Source organism: Ambystoma mexicanum, chromosome 2p (genome assembly GCF_040938575.1).
Source record: "Ambystoma mexicanum isolate Mex_15411 chromosome 2p, UKY_AmexF1_1, whole genome shotgun sequence".
In the NCBI taxonomy this organism is placed as follows: domain Eukaryota; kingdom Metazoa; phylum Chordata; class Amphibia; order Caudata; family Ambystomatidae; genus Ambystoma; species Ambystoma mexicanum.
Window position 1 is genome coordinate 1,468,214,477 of NC_090923.1, and position 20,671 is coordinate 1,468,235,147.

Consider the following 20,671-nt stretch of genomic DNA (forward strand, 5'->3'; position numbering starts at 1 on the left):
TGCAAGCAGCTTCACTATCCAGAGGTTGATGTGCTGTACATTTGCTTATAGCAATCTGTCTGGGTAACATAATAACGTCAACAAAGCTCCCACATATGCGTTATTCTTTATGGATGAACCAGATGATGCAAGGAAGCCATTGCGCTTTTATGACTGACCAGAATCATGTGACACCCCAAATGCACAGCCGGAGTCTGTGTGTATGTTTACCTTTTTGTGTTCTGCTAATTTGCAAGCATGTGACAGTCCAACCAGTTATGCCGATGTCACATTGGACAGTTTCCCACTTTCAACAACATTGCTGAATGTGCATACTTCATACCACACCGCCAACTGACTTAAAAAAAATCTCAAATCAAGTCAACAGATACTTTATTTCAGGAACAAGCCTATGAAAGTGCTAATGCAGATATGCTGATCAGAAAGCTTCAATCACAATACAATAAGAAATTCAACAAAATGACATACACGCATAAATACATTAGTCGAACACATATTATAAAAACTATAAAATACCATAAAAGGCTGACTTGAATGTTCAACTGAAAATATGAATATGGAACAAATCATACACCTACTTTTTTGATATTATGCTCCGTGCCTTATCCAGATAACTTGAAACTGCAAAAATAACATCATTATACTGGGTCAATTTACAGGTAACGAGTACATCAGATAGTGACCGAGCTTGGTATTTTAAGAAAAACTGGGTAGATCCACCTTTTCCGTAACTGGGAGTATTTTGGACTATCCGGTAGGAAATTGGTTACTGTTTCTGTCACTATCAGGCAACATTAAGTAGGATTAGAGGATCATCTATAAGAATATTTTGAAACCGTAATTGTATCACTACAACAAAAACATTCCACGAACTATACCAAGTCAGCGTTGTGTATTGGGGTACCTGACTCTTCTAGGTGCTAGGAGTAATCAGTAACAGCCACACAGTCCTCTGTCTCATTGTCATGTGGTTTTACCATCTGCAAGAATTGGAAGGAAATGGGAGGAAAAATGTTGGAGTCAACACAGCGGCAGGGTAATGTAGGAGAAGTTCAAAAGCAAGACTTCATATTCATTTGATCGGGACATGGGCATGCGTTAGTTTTCATTAACAGGGCAACCACTGAATGGAGGGCTGCTACTTTCAAGGCGGGACCCAGAGGTATATTTCCACACAACTGCACTGCTATAGCAGCAGCACCTATGGAGTGGAGGCGGGGGTGGGAGGCGGATTGCGGGGGTGTATCCATGCAGCAACAAGGTCTAGCTCCTTGCTAGAACATGAAACAGGCCTCTGATATTGGCCATGTGTCTGTGTGCATACTGGTAATGCAAAGCCATTTCTTTTATACTAATACACAGTGAAATTCTTATAGTCTTGAGCCCTAAAGCTGGAGCTTTGGTTAATACTTTGACTTTGTCCATTGGAGCAGTAGTGTTGTATTGGCCCTCATATAGTGTCGCAGGGGTTTGACTATTTCTGCTTAACTCAATATCTATTGCTTTTAATAACTGACCATGCCCAGACATGCTCTTTTCGGTGTAACCGCCTGAGATTTGGGAATCTTATATACTGCTTCTTTCCTAGAGACTTGATTAAGACCGTAATTGCTCATGTTATATTGATACCTGTTGTGGGCTACGACAAGGGTGTGTAGCCCCCTTTTTATTTAATGGCCACATATCTGATCTTGCGCAAGCATTATCTTCTCTAATGCATTTCCTCAACGTCTGGGAAAACTTCCTATACAATACATCGCATATGCAGATGAAATTGTTCTATTTGATTGGATACTCATAGGACTTCAGCGATCCATCCATACACTATCCAAATATCTAAAGGCTCTTGACCTAGCAATTCATTCTACGAAAATCAAAAGAATGGTTATGAATAAAAAATGTAGGCAATTTAATTGCCATCTGGAGGGCCTTAATATCAACAATGTGAACAGTTTTAAATATCTAGGTCTAACGCTATCATCTAAAAGGGATACAATTAATGATTTGAAAACTCTATACCCAAAAATGATCTCTTTTAGCGGGCACAGATGAAGAAATTGAAACATTTTCGAGCTTCTCTATGCTGCCTCTTAAAGATGTATAAATCAAAAGTAGTACCTAGTATAACTTTGGTGCAGAATCAAAACCTCTCTTTATGAACTGGTCAAAACAGAACGTTTTCAATGGCAATGCTGTTTAAATTTACCTAGAGGTGTTCCAATAGCAGTAATTCAACATGGATTAGGTCTAATCTCACTCCAGGCCTTAGTGGATGGGAAGTGACTCCAACTATTTAAAAATATTATGAGCCCTCCCACCTTGTTCTCTGTGGGGCAGGGGGGATCGAATGGGAGATAGAATGTGTCTCTCAATTAATGGATGGATTTCTTACTGTTTATCTACATTATCATCTCTGGAAGCCAACGCACTTGATTTGGTTTCCAATACTATTAAGATAAAAAAGAAACTTTGGTCCCTTGACTGTATTAGAGAAAATCTCATGACATACCATTTTTTTCACAATCTCTGATGGAGGTAAATTCCTTTAACATTGTTCCTCGATATTTGGTACACATACCCAACAGAAGAGTGAGAAATCGTTTTATGAGATTCAAGTTCAATCTAATTTTTACTGATTAAGTGAAGGGTGCTAGACTTAGCATTCACAGAAGCCAAATACTCCGATGTTGCCAGCTTCATTTGGAGACTTAATGAAGCATTGGTACACTGAATGTCAAGTTTTGTCGGCTAAAAGAGAGGACTATTTTTTATGCTTTGTGTATTGTGAAATGAATTTATCAACCAAGCAGTTTTGTTAAAGAATCTTAATAGGGAATCAAACGGTTCTATGTTCTTAGATTCCAGTTTTCTTTCCACAGAGTTTTTTGCCCAAAATGTTCGGCCGCAAAAACTCCATTGATTTTGTATTTTTTATTTGGAGGTTTCTCCCCCTAAACCTCTTCCCTATTTTGTAGTCCCTATACACAACATCCCCTGCCCCTTTTATGCCCTTACCCACCCACCCCCTTTAATTTTTGAAGAGTTTTTCAGCCGAAAGGTTTTGCCAAAAAAGCCACGAAAAAAAGCCTGGCGCTGTAATAACGTCTTACCAATCAAACGTCCCTGATAATTGTTTTTCTAACATTTTTATATTACATTTTGAACGCATCTAATTTTAATTTTATATGAATTTTGATAATGATGTTGATGATTTTAATCACAATTCACTTAAAATAAGTGTCAAACATTAGAGGTTTTTTTTTAAAGGTTTTATGATTAAATCAATCCACAATACAAAACTAAAACATCAATTTCGGGAGAGGACATTCAGAGACAGCTTTATTGTTGTGTTGCAAGACAAGAAACAGCGACCTATGTCAATCGGGGAAATGACTGCACCAACCCAACCCGCACTCCAGACCCCTTTAGGACAATGGCCTTCAGAAGGACTCAAAACATCAGCACATTCAGGAAAACATCACTAAACCTTCCGGCACCAGAACCCTGCCTCCCTCCAACACAATAAATCCCTTTCATTCGTATCTAGTGCTTTTGTTGATATCCACTTCCAGGCACAGCGTCATATGACTAATTCCGGTCTCATGCTACCCGCCAAGGGGTGCAGGTACTACTCCCATTTTGATGACATCCTTGTCCTCAGCACAGTCCATTGTCTTTATCAGGTTATATAATCACATGGGGCGAAAAGGCCATGGCCCACATTGCTGCAGAACGGCACTTTCCCAATCCTAACCTCTGCACAGACTCTAATGTCTGCTGGAAAACAAGTAGTGGCAAGCAAAAATGTGTCGATATATTGGAACCCTACAAAATCTGCTTAAAGTCAGGGGTGAAGGAAGAGAAGGAGTGGAACAGATGAGTGTCATCAGCATAGAAATGGTGATAGATTCCAAAAGAGGAGATGAGAGGAGCGAGAAGTGAAGTATAGAGAGAGAATAAGAAGGGTCCGAGGACGGAACCTTGGGGAACGCCAAAGTTCAGAGGGAAGGTGGAGGAGGTTTCATCGCCCCAAGAGACGGCGATTTCAGTTAACTCTATCCTATAAATGAATGGTTTCACTGAGCACTTGTATAATCATAAGTAACAATTTTAGGGAGAGAGGATGTTGAAAACACTCTGGTTTTCACTGAAAAATAAGTATGTATGCCTCATCATTCAGGCATGGATGGCCTCTCACGGCCTCTGCCTGAATGATGACAAAACAGAGATACTGATCCTGGGTTCCGACTCTAACCTCAAAAAACTTAGCCCTAATTATTGTGCCTTTAACATAGATGGTAATATAATCAAAGTGGCAACTGAGGTGAAAACACTAGGTTTCTACCTCGACTCCGCATTATCTCTCAAAAAACAAGTTAATTCCCTAGCCTCCTCCACAGCTTACACCTGCAAATTAATAAGGGCCTGCCGACCTTACCTTTCCAAAACTAATCGCATTACTTTAGCCAATGCCTTAGTCATGTCTAAATTGGACTATTGTAATGCCCTCTACGCAGGCGCTAGCAAAACTATCATAAATAAAATGCAAATACTTCAGAACAATTCTCTTAGAGCAGCTCTGGACATACCCCGCAGAGCCCACATATCCAACATTGGGAAAGAGCCTCACTGGTTAAAAATCAGTGACAGAGTCCTCCTCAAGACGCTATCCCTTACCTACAAAGGCCTGAACAATACTGCGCCCCCCTATATCTCGGCCAGGCTGACCAAAAAATCCTCCACTCACCACACTAGAGCTTCTAACCACTCCCTACTTGAAATACCTAGATTTAGACTATCTAAAGCAGGTGGAGCAAGTTTCCCGGTTAGAGCTGCCCGTGCCTGGAATGCACTCCCTACTGCACTGAGAGCCAACCTACCTTACACTAGATTTAGATGTAATGTGAAAAGATGGCTATGGGATAATGATGACTTGCAATAGACGCCTCTGCGCTAGCCTAGGATCGACCAGCATACTTATCTGACACATATTAGTAGTGTACCTCAGATAAGGGACGTGTACTTTGCTTCCTTGTATTCACTTGAACACTTTGCACATCTGTATTCATGCTATTCCTTCAATATTACATGTGCTGCAATTTTTGTATATCTACTATGTATGTAACCTAAGCCTAAGTATTCTTGCAACTGCTGCGCCTGGCTACCCCCGGGCTTGGAGCGCATTATCAAATAATAAACTAAACTAAACTAAACTGCCTTTTTCTTAAACTGGCCATAATATCATGGTGAGGTTTTGAATATTTCTTTGCAAGCAAATTATTTAGGGAATGCAAATATACCAGTGAGTGTTTTACTGTTACAATCCCCAGAAAATGTAACCAAAAAAGTGATGGGTGCAAGGTTTTGAATACATCTGAACCACTGGCACTGCTCTGGGCAGCCTTCCACACCACTGTTTTTTGGCCCGCCTGCGCCATTGCAAAAGGGGTCCAGCCATATGAAAATCGGTCAGGTACTGCCACCAATGGTAGCAGCCCAGCCCGAACTGCTAGGCCAGGTCCCCTCCGCATGGAAACACAAGCAACACCAGACATGTCTCGGCCTTGTCCTCAGTGAGGTGCAGCTTGGTTTCATATGGTGCAGCGAGCAAGGGAACCACGTCTGAGTATACCCATCTCACACAGGGAGACAAACTGTAACCAAAAAAAGTGATGGGTGGAAGCTTTTGAATTAATCTGAACCAATCCCCAGAAGAGCCTACTCACGTTTTACTAAGCCCTTTCAACTAGTTGTGGAGGCCAGCACAGGAAACCGGGTGGGGGTGTGGGGTGAGGCAGACAGGACAAATTAGCTACTTTCAAAAACCAAGTCAGATGTTTTTGTAGTGCAGTGAAGGACATGTGCTGTTTATTTGCATTGAAGGACAACAACCACTAGGAACAGTCTAGAAAATGCACCTTTATCTTCTGCTAAAGGTTTTAAATGTCATTTGGGGTCATTACGACCCAGGCGGTAAGTACACCAACTTTACCACCATGGTGTAAACTACGTTTACACCATGGTGGATGGTGGATTTACCGCCCCATTCCAAGGTGAGTGGGGCGGTAAATCCCCATTTTCCATGTACCCTTCCCCATTCCTATTTTTGCCCCATAGGGCATAATGGGAGTGGGGAAGGCGCTAATTACGGCACCGTAAATTACGGTGCCGTAATTAGCACCAAGGCGGTTTAGCGCCATGGATTTTAACGCCTGCTAAAAGCAGCCGTTAAAATTGAAATCAGGCGTTAAGAGTTAACGACGGCGTTAACCCTTAACGCCTGAGTTGTAATGAGGCCCATTATCTATTCTGTATTTAAAGCCTCTAGCATCCCCCTCCATCTTGTTAAAAATTAGCAGTGAATTGCAGAAGAGTGGCCACTAATTACAGGAGAAGGTGTTCCGTCCATTATATCTCTCACCAGTGCCTCTATTCACTTAGAAGTCAAGACTAAGAGGATGTTTATGAGGCTCTTATCTTTTTCATTTTGTTTAGGCTGAGGCGAGGACCTGTAGGTAAATCTATAGGATAAATTCTGTGCCAGGCCATTTCATTTCCTATGACAGGTTACACGCAGGGCTCCAATATCATTTTAGTCCATATTGTGGGAAGTTTGGAGTTAGACGATTTTTCATTGAGTAAAACATGATTTGCTTGGCCAATGGTAATACTCCTTAGCCAAGGAGAAATATATTTGAACCATTATCTAATATTGAAATCTTTCTGTAATCCAAACCTCTTCCCACCCAGTAATTTGTTGTTATTAAAAGATGTAATTTTCTCTTTAAGTTACTCTTCAGATCAGGCAGTAATGCTATTAGCACTCCTTCCTACGCCATCGCTCTGCTGGTACCGCCGATCTAAAATGTCAGTGTGTAGAAGCAGCGGGGAAGCACCTATGTGTCTGTTTTTTCCCAAATTTTTGTGGGGCATATTTTCACTCAATATTTTTGGCTGGTCGCATTTGTCGATTTTTAGGAGGAGTAAAAGTGTCTAATATCCATCTTATCTTTATGGGTTGGTTACAAGTACATGTTTTCACTTCTCTATACTAGGGGCAGTGTAATGTTTAGGGTACATAATGGCACAGGAATTCTGATAACTGTGTTCTGTGGTGCAGATCGGCATTTCCCCTTCTCCTCCCGCCCCCCAGTCCCTGAATTACTTCCTTCTAGTGGCCCAAGAACTCTTACTGGCATGTTTTCTGGCGCACTCCTTTTGGTTGCTACTATTAGGTCTGGCCAGCATGTCTGAATTGTTTGCCTGCCACAGAAGTTATGATAAACGATATTTGTTCTTGTTAACACATGCCAGTTTTCCCCCCATTGGCATAATGCATGCTCTGCATTGTTTCTGAGCAGTATTTGCCATTTGACAAATGAATAACCACAGCTAAACCCGTTGTTTATATGATTCGTCGGTTATTTATAATGCGCTTAAAACCCAGAGGTTTCTAAGCCGGACACAGGGATCGAAGCTCTGGTGCTCCGTGTCGTCTTGCTTCCAAGGCAAGCATGTTACCCCTGAGCTATCCTCCCGAGACAAACTGAGCAAACAATCCTTTCTTTTGTTACATACATTTTTTTTTTCTCGTACGTTTGCCAAGTATTGTGACCGATCTGGAGTATGAATTGGTTTGTGAGCTCTTTTACAATCACATATAAAAAACAGTTGAATTTTTAACCAACAGATTTGTAAAGAATTGCAAAAGCTGAGGGGTGTAGGGTTTCCCTTACACACCGCCTTTAGAGATGATAGCTCAATAACTAAGTGTGCTCAGAAAGGGGCTTACCTTGTTGTTAGTTGTGCACTTGGAAAATAATGCACAGGAAAGCAAACCATTTCCGCACTTGAGAAAAATAATTAGTGGGACCATTGCTCAGGAGACCTTAAAAATACAATGAAGCATCCATGTGAGGGGCAAACACTAAGCTATCAAAGGAACCACTGAAGCATCAAAGAAAACGTTCAGAGCAAAGAGGATCATAGAAGTCTCAAACCCTCAGTCAAAAAGTATTCAAATGGATCTGGAATTACACAAACTGCAAATTCAGAAGAACATCCCCATGGACTTTGACACCCTATGGAGCATCTCCTAGACTTTTCATAACCAAAACTGAGAATATCTGGGACTTACTGCTTACAACACAAAGACATCTCTTGTAGCCCTCAAAAATTCCTGCACTAGGTTTTGATAATATAATCTGGTGGATCAAAGGCAGGAGATGAAGAAAGAAGCCAGGATCAAAGAAGCCAATATCCTGCGTCCAATATTATAGTGCTTACGGACCGTCTAATGCATCAGTTTGGCCGGTGACTAGGTCCGTTGTCTCATTCTTGAGACTGCCAGCAGGGTGACCAAGGGAGGATGGGTATCTCTTCAAGCTAGCCGATGATGGATCTGGAGTTGGTATGGAGAGGATCCCTGGTAACCCAGTGTTGCGCCTCTCGATAGAGCAGCGTAGAGTAATAGGCACTGTCACAATGGCATTAGCTCTGTACTGTAAGTCCCTTCAAAAAGACACAGTGTGTGTTACGAAAGGTCAGTAAGTCGCCCAGTACCAGCAGCCTGGGGCCAGACTATCACACATTTCCTTACTTTCAGGCAGGCCCCATAGCTGAGCACGGCCCATTTAAGCCATGGGATACGAAACCAGACCCAGACAAACAGTGGAAACTTTGTATGAGATTTTATGCCCTTCTGAATTCCTGTGTGGCCTCACTTGCAGTAGTGCGCATGGGCGGTAAGCTATTGCAAAAGTCTCCTATCATCCCCCAAAATTCGACAGTGCTGGCAGCACTTGGCAAATGGAGTAGGTCATTTACCTCCTCATGCTGGTATTTGCAGACTTCACCCTCATTAGAGCCACAGCTCCCGGCAGACAACAATAAAGACAAAATAAAATTCAACTTATTAGAGGGGTAGAAATAAGCATACATTTGGCTCCCAATCAAGGAACGCATAACATTCAAGGCCCTCACAATCAAACACAAATGCCTCATGCAGACTGCTCCCGCCTACCTCTCAGAAAGAATTCACCAGGCTCAAACTAACAGACCAAAATGTGAGCAATACTGCCACCTACTTTCAGGCCCAGCATTCAACAGAGCTAAAGCGGGCGGCACAAGCTTTGAAGTACTAGCCCCTAAAGCTTGGAATGCTCTCCCACTCAGTTTAAGAAACAAAAACTCCCTCACAGTATTCAGAAAGGCTCTAAAAACAAAACTATTCAACTGGACCACTCATCAACATAGCACAGTCCCTGACTCTGTTCCTCTGCTACCTCAGAACATCTATCCAACACTGTCATCTAAACCTGTCCATGAACATGTACAATGCCTAAGAAACTAACTGTACTCATTTGTATTCACCACTTATGTAATGTCTGTATAATATGTAAGAAGCAAACTCTGTGTAACAGCGCCACGTTGCCTCCGGGCCGCTGGGCGCTTTATAAATTCAAAAAAATAAAGCAGCAGAAAAATGTCGAGGGTCAATGGAAGCAAAGATAAGAAAGAGGTTTGTGAAAATAAGGCGGTGACGGAAGGTGAAGACTAAGTGGCAGTGGGTGAACATCAGAAGGCAGTGGCAGGAGAAGAATAAGAGGAGGTTGGCAACTATCAGGAGCAGGTAGTAGAACAGGAAGAGAAGTGTTAGGAACAGCACCCTGTGTACAGACAACATGGGAATGTTAGAGGGGGCCAGTTTGGCCTGTGAAGGGGTAGACAATAATTGACAGAGGCCAGACAAAAGGGTCTGTAACAAAAGAACAAGTTACTTACCCCTGGTAACGTTCTTTCGACTGAATGTTCCTCCCATGTATTCCTCATCTTTTGACACATGTTGTCCAGCTTCAGCTGCTTCGGACAAAAAGAATTGGCAGAGGGCACTGTGCGTCGATGGCATCAACTTGATGTCCCTCCAAGGCCTCTGTCGAGGGTGAGGTCATCTAAGGCATATATAGCATGGGCAGCGCCAGTTGGCTTCAGTTCTGTTTTTCCCCTTTAACAGCAGAAATACCTGCAAAACACTGGAGTCACTGTATTCAGCCTTGATGGAACAGAAGCTGTAATAGCACGGGAAATTCTACTGAGGGGTAGGATAGGAAAGCGATGAGGAATACATGGGAGTAACATCCAGTCAAAAGAACGTTACCAGGGGTAAGTAACTTGTTCTTCGAATGGATTGTGTCCCCCCACGTATTCCACATCTTGTGACAGACTCCCACAGCAGTATTAGGTTTGGTGGAGGGAGTAGAAATTGATTTCATATGTTTTCATGGACTGAGTGCAGGACTGCCTTACCAAAGGTACCATCCTGACTGAGGGAATATTCCAGGCAATAATGCTTTGTGAATGTGTAGATAGTAGACCACGTAACCGCTTCACAAATGCTTTTAATTGGTACGCCCCTTTGCAGGGCTGTAGAGGAGCCATACCCCTGGTGGAAAGGGCTCTTAAACCTTCAGAATGACTTCTTCCCTGCCAGCCTGTAACATTCTGAGATAGCCGGAATTATCCACCTGGATAAGGTCTCTTTAGTAACAGCCTGATCCAGTTTATGACCTGTATATCCAATAAAAAGTTGGTCATCAATACATAGCTTTGACATTCTAGATATATAAAAGCTTAACACCCTCTGAGGGTCTAACCTATATAGTCTTTCCTCCTTACCAGGATGAGGTGGGGGATAGAAAGAAGGTAGAACAATTTTCTGACCTATATGAAAATCAGAAATGATTTTGGGCAAAAATGAAGGTTTGAGCCTTAGAACAACCCTATCCTTGTGAAAGATAGTAAAGGTTGGCTTGGACGAAAGTGCCTGCAACTCGCACACTCTACGGGCTAATGTTAGAGCTACCAATAGAATGGTTTTAAAGGTTAACAACCTCAAAATACATGAATATAAAAGTTAAAATTTTAGAACCAAATTAAGGTCCCAAACTGGAACCTAGAAAGGAGATAGGGGGAACACATTGGCGAGTCCCTTTAGAAATTGTGTCACCAGTGGAATTTTGAAGTAGGAACATTCCTCTGACGAATGCTTAAAGATGGACAGCGCTGACAAGTAACCTTTAATAGTACCAATCTGGAGCCCCAGATTAGCTAAAGATAGCAGAAAGGATAAAACATCCAGTGTTTTACATAGAAAAAGATCTACATAATTTTCTCTGCATCAGTTGCAGAATGTATTGCAACAGCAACGGTACAGACACTTAGTTGCTGTCCGTCTGACTGAAAGCAAAACCTCCATTACGTCATCCGGGGGATCCCAATCCTTATATTTTAGCCTTTCAGAAACCACCGTGAAGGTTGAGTGTTTTGACCTCTGGATGGAGAACCTGACCCGCCTCTGCAAGAAAAGGTCCTCTCTTTGTGGAAGACGCATCGGAGGAAAGATGGACATGTCCAGAAGATCCGGGTACCACGTAGATCCGGGTACCACGTCCTCCTGGCCCAATCAGGGGCAATTAGGATCATGTGCTTCCCGAACCTTCTCAACCTCCTGATCACATGAGGAATGATGGGGACTGGAGGAAATTCGTACAGGAGTGGAAATTCACAGTCCACTATGAACGTGTCTCTTAGAACTCCTCTTGGGGGAAATTCCCTGGAGCAAAAAAGTTCACACTTCCGTTTGACCCCGGTAGCAAACATGTCTACTTGAGGGGTTACCCCAAGAGGGAAGATCTCATGAAGGACTTTCTGACCTAGTTCCCACTCGTGGGAGAGGGTGCTCTGCCTGCTCAAAGCATCTGCCATGTGTTGTCCTCTCCGGCTAGGTGAACTGCCGATAGGGAGATTCCTTCTTGAATTGCCCAGTGCCAGAGCTGCATCGCCTCTCTGCACAGTGGTAGTGACCCTACACCTCCTCCCTTGTTAAGGTAGTACATGGCCACTGTGCTGTCCGTCATTATCAGGACATTCTTTCCCCATACAGAGGGCAGAAAGGCCTTCAGCGCTAGCTTGATTTCCCTCAGCTCCAAAAGACTGATATGTAGTTTCGACCAACGACCACTGACTGTCAGATCATTGGCATGTGCTACCCGCCCCGTGAGTGCGGCGTCCGTCTCTACTGTTATCTCCGGCCTTGGTTGCCAAAAAGGTTCTCCCTTCAGAATATTGTCCTCGCAGGCCCACCACAGAACATCCTGTGTGACCCTGTTTGGAACCTGAAGTAGGTCCAACATGTTTCCGGAGAAATGGGACCATTGAGTTCTTAGAGCCCATTGAAGCGATCTCATTCTGAGGCGGGCTTCTGGCACCCGAAAAATGCTGCATGCCATGAGGAAGAGCTACCTCAAAAAATCGAAAGCCGGTCGACTGTGGGCATTCTGAAACTTGGTAACCATCTGAAGAATATCTTGAGCCCTCACCTCGGGTGGCAAGCTCTTTGCCCATGGATGTATCTAGTACAGCTCTGATGTACTGGAGCTTTTGAGAAGGTGTCATATGGGACTTCTTGTAATTGAGGGAGAAGCCCAGTCTGGGAAGAGAGTTGGAGGTGACGTTGAGGTGATCCCGGGCTTGTTTGGGAGAATGTGCCCTTATCAGCCAATCATGCAGGTAGGAGTAGACGTGAATCCCCACTCTCCTGAGACTCACTGCAACCACCAGAATCAGTTTGGTGAAAACCCTCGGGCGGAGGTTAGTCCGAATGGCAGGACTCGAAATTGATAATAAGAACCGCCAACTGCGAACCTCAGGTATTTTCTGTGCTTGAGATGGATTGGCACATGAAAATAAGCATCCTGAAGGTCCAATGACACCAACCAATCCTGGAGTTGGAGGGCCTTAAGGATCTGAGAAAGTGTGACCATCTTGAATTTCTCCTTCCTGAGGAACTTGTTCAAGTTTCTCAAGTCAAAGATGGGTCTCAGTCCTCCGTCCTTCTTGGGTATTAGAAAATAAGGGGAGTACCATCCCTTGTTCCTCTCCGCTACAGGCACTAAATCTATGGCACCTTTCTCTAGCAGGGTTAAAATCTCCTGCACAAGGAGCGGATCCGGAATCCTCAAAGGGGGGTTCCCTGGTGGATTGTTCGGAGGTCTCCTTATAAAAGGAAGGCAGTAACCGTGGGCTGCGGTTTCTAGGACCAAAGCATCCAAATTAATGTCTCGCCATTCTTCTAGATGCTGAGCCAGTCTGCACTGGTGAACTTTGAGTCAAGACCTCAAAGAGGTTTTGAGGCGGCTGAAGCAGTGGCCGATGGTAAGGAGGCTGCTGCTTGAGCTGGTTTTGCACCTCTTCCTCGTACACCATGAGGACATTTTCTTTGGCCCCTTTGACTGGCCATTCCTTTCGCCCTTCCAACTGAGGAGTAGTAGGGAAAAAATCTACCCTCCAAGGTTGCCCACTAGGATGAAAAGGCTGTGGTTGCCTAATAGCAGCACCTAAAGATTTGGCTGCTGCCTTTGAGGTCTGCAACTTCTCAAGACTCTCATCAGCCTTGTTGCCAAAAAGGTGAGACCCGTCAAAAGGCATGTTGAGAAGTCTGGATTGCACATCCGGTGCACGCACACCTGCGCATAACGGTGCTGGTAGCCATGGCTCTGCTGATGCTATCAACAGAACCCAAACCTGACTGAAGAGACTCACACATGGCCTCTTTTCCATCTCTAACTATGGCTAAGAAGCCGTCTCTTTCATCCCCTTTAGGAATGTGCTCTGCCTCAATGGCAATGCAGTCCCATATAGTGAACGTAAACTTTGCAAGGGCAAGAGTGGAGTTGGCAGATTTTAGTGCCATGTTCCGTGCAGATAATAACTTCCTTGCCCATCCATCTACACGTTTGTCGTCCCTATCATGAAGAATGTAAGGGTACGCCACTTGTTTTGATGTTGCAGTAGCTGCCTGCACCACCGGACGCTCCGAAGTGGGGTGTTTTAACCGGTAGTCATGGTCATTACTGGAAGTGTGGTACTTCTTAGTTAAGTTTTTATCAACTGCCGGATTGGTCTCTGGTGTCTTCCAGTTCCTGGCCACCCTTTTCTGCAAGGCCATGTGGAATGGTAAGATGGGATCTGACTGTGGACCTTTGTCTAGAATATCAGTAAGGTCGTCCTGTTTTTATGGTACTGGAGGCCTACTCAAACCCATGTAATCCACCAATTTTGAGATGAGCTGCCTGTAGGATGTATCAGTATGCTCCCCAGTCTCTGGTTTCCCAAACTCTAGTTCATGTGAGGTATCCACCCCACTTGCAGTCTGCAATACTTTTTAAAACCAGACTTCGGAGTCGTCTGTGCTGATGATGAATACATCTCGATGTCGAAGTTTAACAAAGACGTCACAAAATGTGAGGAAGAGGGTCGTAATTCTTCTAAGCTATCGCTGTCATGGAAAAACGAAACTGAAGCCAACGGGCGCTGCACGTGCTATATATGCCTTCGAGGAACATCGAGTCGACACCATTGACGCACAGTGCCCTTGGCCCAAATTAATTTTCCGAACCAGCTGAAGCTGAAGCTGGAAAACATGTGTCAAAAGATGAGGAATACGTAGGAGGACACAATCCATTCGAAAAGATGTATTAAAGGCCATTTAAAAATTCAGCAAAAACAAAAACTGGTAGGGTTTGAACTATTAGATTAAAGTAGTCAGGATGTGGGCATGTGCTGAACGAAAGTGTCTCTTGAGTTTAAAGTGTCAAACAAAAGGTTCTTCCAGTTCTCATTATGTCTGGGGCTGATCTGTCTCTCTTCCGGGAGGTTAACAAAAATACCACTAAGCTTGCATTCTTAGGCTTCAAGGGTTCGTAAACGCTTTTTTTATGGTCCTGTAGGGATCTCTTCTCCTTTGTTCTCAGTCCCAGGTTTAAGGTATACCCACACCCTTTCTAATAGCTTTATGGGGGCAGCGGCTCCTCCCGGGTCGCAGAAGTGGGGTTGTGAATGGCAGGCCTTCACGCAAGGACCGGAAACACGGGATAAGAAGAGGCTTCCCTGAAGTCTGGACAGGGTTCTCATTATGCCCCTCATTACCTCTCTGCTTTCCAGGGTTCAGGATCTCGAGCCACTTGCCCTATTTTCTCATTCTCTTCCTCTGCATTTAACTTCAACACTTGTTCTTCCACCCCATCTAGGTATACCTCTTTGTATCTTAGGGTGCACCACCAGCTTTTCCCCTCTACTATCCACCTCCTTGATGTTCCTCTAATTCTTTCTTGCACCTCCCTCCTTCACCTCTTTGTAATTCCACAACTCCTCCTCTTTATTTCCCTTTACCCCCTCCTTCCATATGTTTCTGTGCAACTCTACCTCTTCCAAATACTATTTTACCAACCACTTACCTCTTTCCTCTACCTCCTTTTCCGTTCTTATCCACTTCTCATCAGAGTTCCCTTGCCCCAGCCGTCTATACCCCCCCCTTTCTGCTCCCCTTTCTGCCATGTGCTTTTGTGTATTAGAGTTCTCCAATTCTCTACTAACTCTCTCATCTACTACACTCCTTTGGGCACTTCCCATATACGAGTCAGACATGTGTAATGTTTTGCCAATCCTCTGGTTCTTTCTCTTCCCAAGTTCCTGTGTAGTTCTTCACCCAGCCCCTTTAGTCTCTTAACTTACCACCTCCAGGCTTGGTCTTTCTCCACTTCTTAGGACTTTCTTGCAGCGTCCTGACTGCGTAACACAGCCTTCTGGGCCTCTCCTCCAGGCTCATGTCTCTGGTTCTCCCCAGGCTCCGGATGTCTCCTCTGGTCCCCTGCCTCCAGATCTTGCTCCCAACACCTTCAACTACTTCTCCAACTCATCCTGTCCACCTCGTCAGCAAGCGCTGAATGAACTCTTCCTCCTAACTTTTCCTCAACCAGACTGAGCGTGTGGTCCTCCTCCTGGGCTGCACTCCTTGAGAGGATCTGCACCTGTGTCCTGGAGTTGGTGAGGGAGTGAGATTGGCTACTTCTTCTTGGCCCACCTTAGCCTGGCTGCGGTTTAGGGACCAGAACAAGGTATTATTTGGCCTATCTAACAGTTTGAAATTTAGTTCCTGTCTCTTGATGCTGAACATCAATAAATGGGAATGACAGAGCTCTCCAGCGTGCTCAGCATGTAGGGCCGATGAAGGTAATTACATAAACGTGTGTCTGAAACTGAATCCCTCTGTATGCAGAAATAAAGTTTGTTTTCAATGAAATTGCAACTTACTATCACTCATGAGTGGTAACTCTGATGGTAGACAATGAATTGAACACATTGTTTCACTTGTAAGTGGAAATGTGTATAGTAAACAGTAAATTGGCAACATTGCATCACTTGAAGAATGCAAGTTGAAGGGAAATACTCTCTGGGCCTCTTACGAGGGATTTAATCTATCGCAGAGCACTCTAGCAGTGATTTATGACTTAGTTGTTGCAGCGTTGAATGTATTTGAAGCTGCGTGAATGTATTTTTTGTCTTGGGGACATTCGGTCTGGCCAGTGGGTAGCTTTAGACGTTCTACCAGGTGGCAGAGGGTCTGCGTATCTTATTTCCAAATCTATTCTTTTCCCAGAAGGGAGGTCTTGTTTGTCCTTGAGGGAACAGGGCTGGTGGGGCTGGTTGAACTGCGGTTCTAGGTGCAACTAGTGATTTACCTAAAAGGGCAGTGGTATTTATGTGGCAATATGGCAAGCCCCTACCTTTTGCATGTCATGTGGGGGCTGCCATGGCATCAACCCCATGCCACCACTAGGCTCAGCATTACTTGGCTTGTGGCAGCCACTGGCCCCCTTTTTGACTGCACCATCCACCAGCAAGGTCACACAGGGCACTTTGTCCAAGGCAGGGGTTAGGGGAAAGACTCCAAACTAAAGCATTTGGACCCATGGGGTTTTGGGGGACTAAGAGCGTGGTGGAATGTTGAGCAGGACAGAAGCAGGGTAGGACAAGAGAGGTGCTTGGTAAAGTAAAGGGGATGACTTTGGAAAAAGGAGGTGATGAGGCCTCACTAAAACCATCTGGGGTAGAGGGAAAGGAACAGCCTTTTTTGGTCCACCCAAGCCTCATTGAAACATTCAGCTTATACCAGCAGTTTTTGGGAGACACCTGGTGATGTTTTCGGAAGAGGTCCAAAGGAGAGAACAAAAGACGCAGCATGCAGGAAATCCTTAAAGGCTGAAACCAAGGCTGTCACTGCTTAGCTTCATGGAGCAGGGTCGGCAAATGAATAGTAGCATTCAGGGTGCTAAGATGAAGCACTGATTGTATTCGGCTTTCCAGCCTGGATGGACTCGACCCTGCCACCCGTCAAGCAAAGCAGGATCAGCCTTGGTTGGTTTGGGGATTTGAAACATGAGACATGCACTGGTGTTGTGTCAAGGGACGTAAGCTTCTAATGACATGAGCTTTAGGGCCGGTCTTATGATTTACTGCCGTGAGGGCACCTGAAATTAGGGCGATGGATCAACATATAAGATTAGCACAAGATGGCAGCTTCCAACGCGTGAGTGTTGCATGTGTAAAAATGTGAGAAAATCGAAGGTAAGACACATAGGAATATTTTTTCCGGATCGATCGAAATATGCTAAAAAAATAACATGCCCTATCCACTGGGCCAATAACAGTTCTGAGAGAACTTCCCCATCAAGCCTGACATCTAAAGTAGAGTTCGTAGTGACTAAAGGAAGAAAAGAGCAGAAACCCCATAAACTTGGTATTGAAAGACTTGCAAGACACTACGAAACAGGGTGCTGAAAACCCTCAAGCCCAGACTTATCCAACACTGTAAGTTGAGGTGCGACTTAGTGGGTTTGACAGAAAAAGATCTGTTTTAAATAAACATCTTTCAAACTAGCCGGTCAAGTGGCACAGCTATTAGAGCGCTTGCTTTGACATCCGTGCAGAGCCTGCAACACAGGTTCGAATCCCGGCAGGGCCAAACTCAGCCTTTCATCCTTCCGAGCTCGATAAATGAGCACCACACACCGTGGGTAATAATAAGCGGCGCTCAGATACCTGAGGGTTCGCTCGGAGCGCTATATAAAATGCCAAATTATTATTATTATTATCCCTGTGTCTTGGTCCTTTGTGCAGCCCATTCGGCTATATGACAGGCCCTTTTGTTATTTCTTGATGTATAAGTGTTTCCGCATGAACACCTCTCATCAATAAACACACACTCTACTAACTGACTGTTTTTCCTATAGATGTGATAATCCATTTGACATTCATATTTTGAGCTTCCATGCGCCATCTTTCATCTTTAGGCCTTACCATCCTCTTTTGTAACAACTTGTGTTACTTCCTGACCAATGTGGATTTCTGCAGTGTTTTTCACTGGACATTAAGTCAGTCAGTTTGTCTTCTTGTTTTTATTTTTTATTACATCTTTTCAGCCATACATTCTTTTTTGAAAGGATTGCCCAAGGTCACGAACGGTGATAGCCACTGATCTTTTCTTTTTAACTGTAATTTTTTCTGTGCATTTAGACCTTCGTTATTGTCAGAGTTGTCGTTAGGATTTCAATGGAAGACCAACAGCTAAAGTCCATTTCCTGCTAACACCTCCTCGCTTATAAAGTACAGTTATGCAATGGCTTTGTTCATTCAATAGTTGAGCATGGAACAGTCCTTTTCTTCTTAAACACCTTGGTATGTGAGATAAGAGTATTTAGAAAATGTCTTCCACAGAATTGCAATATGTGCTGTTAGTAGTTAAAAAGAGAACAAATCCACGCTTTAATGCAGGTTCTAAAAACTGCTCAACCAGTATAGAATTTGGCAATGCCATCTGAGGAATCACTTATGTATATCTCAGACATGTCTCAGATCTCTGCAGACCACTCACCCACCTTCAAACCCCGATGACTTTAAAGCTTGTAATCTTTCACTCAAACGGCAGTACTGCCCCCCTTTGTTTTTCAAAAATAGGGATATAGTAGTTTGATACCACAGAGCAGCTATCACATATCACATCATTACTCAAGGCAGGAATATCCCAGAAGGATATAGATTAGAGGATCTCGACTTTTTAATTACAATGATGTTGGTATATCCTGAATTCTCCAGTTTTCGCAATAACTGTAGCTCTGCAGAGGTTTGTTTCAGCTGATCCGACCACCCCTCATTTGACAAATCCATGCAGAATTCATGATGTCAAGATATTTGTTCAAAGTTGGGCATAATTTTAAATAGCTAAGAATTGAAGCGCACCTGACGTCATGATAAGCTTTGAGGAGGGTCAGCAAACTTGAATAGAGCTGGCAGTAATTGCTTCATTAAATCCCATCTGGCCTTTGATTTCATCCGATTTTTTTTTCTGTCTTTTTTGTAATATTTACATTTCAGGAAGACAAATAATGTAATTGTAGAAATTAAGTTCCATTTTATGGAATAGGAGAGTCCGTACTGTTAAAAACCGTTCTGGTATTAATGTATTAATTCATAGTACAATTATAGGTTTTTTTCTGCATCTTTTAAATTCTTCAACTGACAATAGCTTGGTGTTCATGAAGAAGTTCATTTTGGATAAAGCTCCCAATGCATTCTGAGTTGGGATTTTCCGGTACTTACAAATATTTCTCTTCACAGTTCAGCTCTTTTCACACTTCTCTGAATCTTTTGGTAACATTGACAACTTTCCTTATTGCTTAACCCCCTCACACTCAATGAAACAAAAGGGCCTGACGTCTGTACGCAATTTCAAATGCCGAATAAAAAAGGGTTTTACAAGTACAACTTTTCTGAGAGTCAGTGAGAATATTCTGGTGATGTTAAAGATAGTTCTTCAAAGTACGGCTTTATTGACACTCAATGTGGGAAAGGGCCTCGCTCTCCTGTGAACACTGCAGGGATGTTAATGATCGTACTTTCTGAATGAAAATGGATGCCTTCTATCTAGAGGTTCAGGTACTGCAGAAGATGGGATTTTAGAATCAAGGCCTTCTGGCACTCAGTGCATTGTAAAGGTCCGCACTCCGGTGTGCAATCTCAGATGCCGCAAAAGATGTGTCTTTCGAATAAAGCCAGTGTCGCATTCAGCGCAATAGAAGGGCCTCACTCCTGTGTGGGTCATTTGGTGCCGTTCAAGATCGTCCTTTAATGTAAAGCTCTTCTGACACTCGGTGCATAAAAAGGGCCTAATTCCTGAGTGGGATTTCAAGTGCAATAGAAGATTTGTTTTTCGAGTAAAGCTTTTCTGACATTCAGTGCATGGAAACGGTCTCACCCCGGTATGGAATCTCATGTGCCGTAGAAGATTTGCCTTTCGAGTAAAGCTCTTTTCACACTCTGTGCAAGGGAAAGGATTCGCCACTGTAGCCATTTTTTGGTGCGTTACAAGAACGGCCTCATTGGTAAATTTCTTCTGGCCCTGTGTGCAATGGAAGAGCTTCTCACTAGTGTATACTTTTTGGGATTGTTTAAGGCTGAATTTTTGAGTAGAAGTATTCTTGCGTCTAGAGAATCCACAGCGCTCTCTCTCATTCTGGTGTCTTGTCTCAATATGGTGTGCTGCAGAAGGGAAAAAATACAGAATATTAGATGAGTGTTTTTTAAAGAAAAATAATTGAGCAAATATCAATTGATTTCGAAGATATTGAAACGTCCATGCTACCTTTAACCAGCATCTTTAGGGATGCAGTTGATAAACATTTGCAATTATGCCCTTCAAAAGAACTTGCGTCACACATCTAGACGGGATTATGAATATTAGCATGTACCACACTTAGATGGAATTCTTAACGTTAGC

At 43.5% G+C, this 20,671-nt stretch overlaps 1 protein-coding gene across 1 annotated transcript in view; it reads right to left on the reverse strand.

Moving 5' to 3' along the window:
- Positions 1–355: 355 nt before the first annotated feature.
- LOC138567629 (zinc finger protein 12-like) overlaps positions 356–20,671 on the reverse strand; it is a 408,553-nt gene continuing 388,237 nt past the window's right edge. Inside the window, exon 9 of the mRNA XM_069646058.1 lies at positions 356–20,433. Within this exon, the coding sequence (XP_069502159.1) occupies positions 19,874–20,433 (560 nt within the window). The 3' untranslated portion in view covers positions 356–19,873. The remainder of the gene's footprint in view (positions 20,434–20,671) is intronic.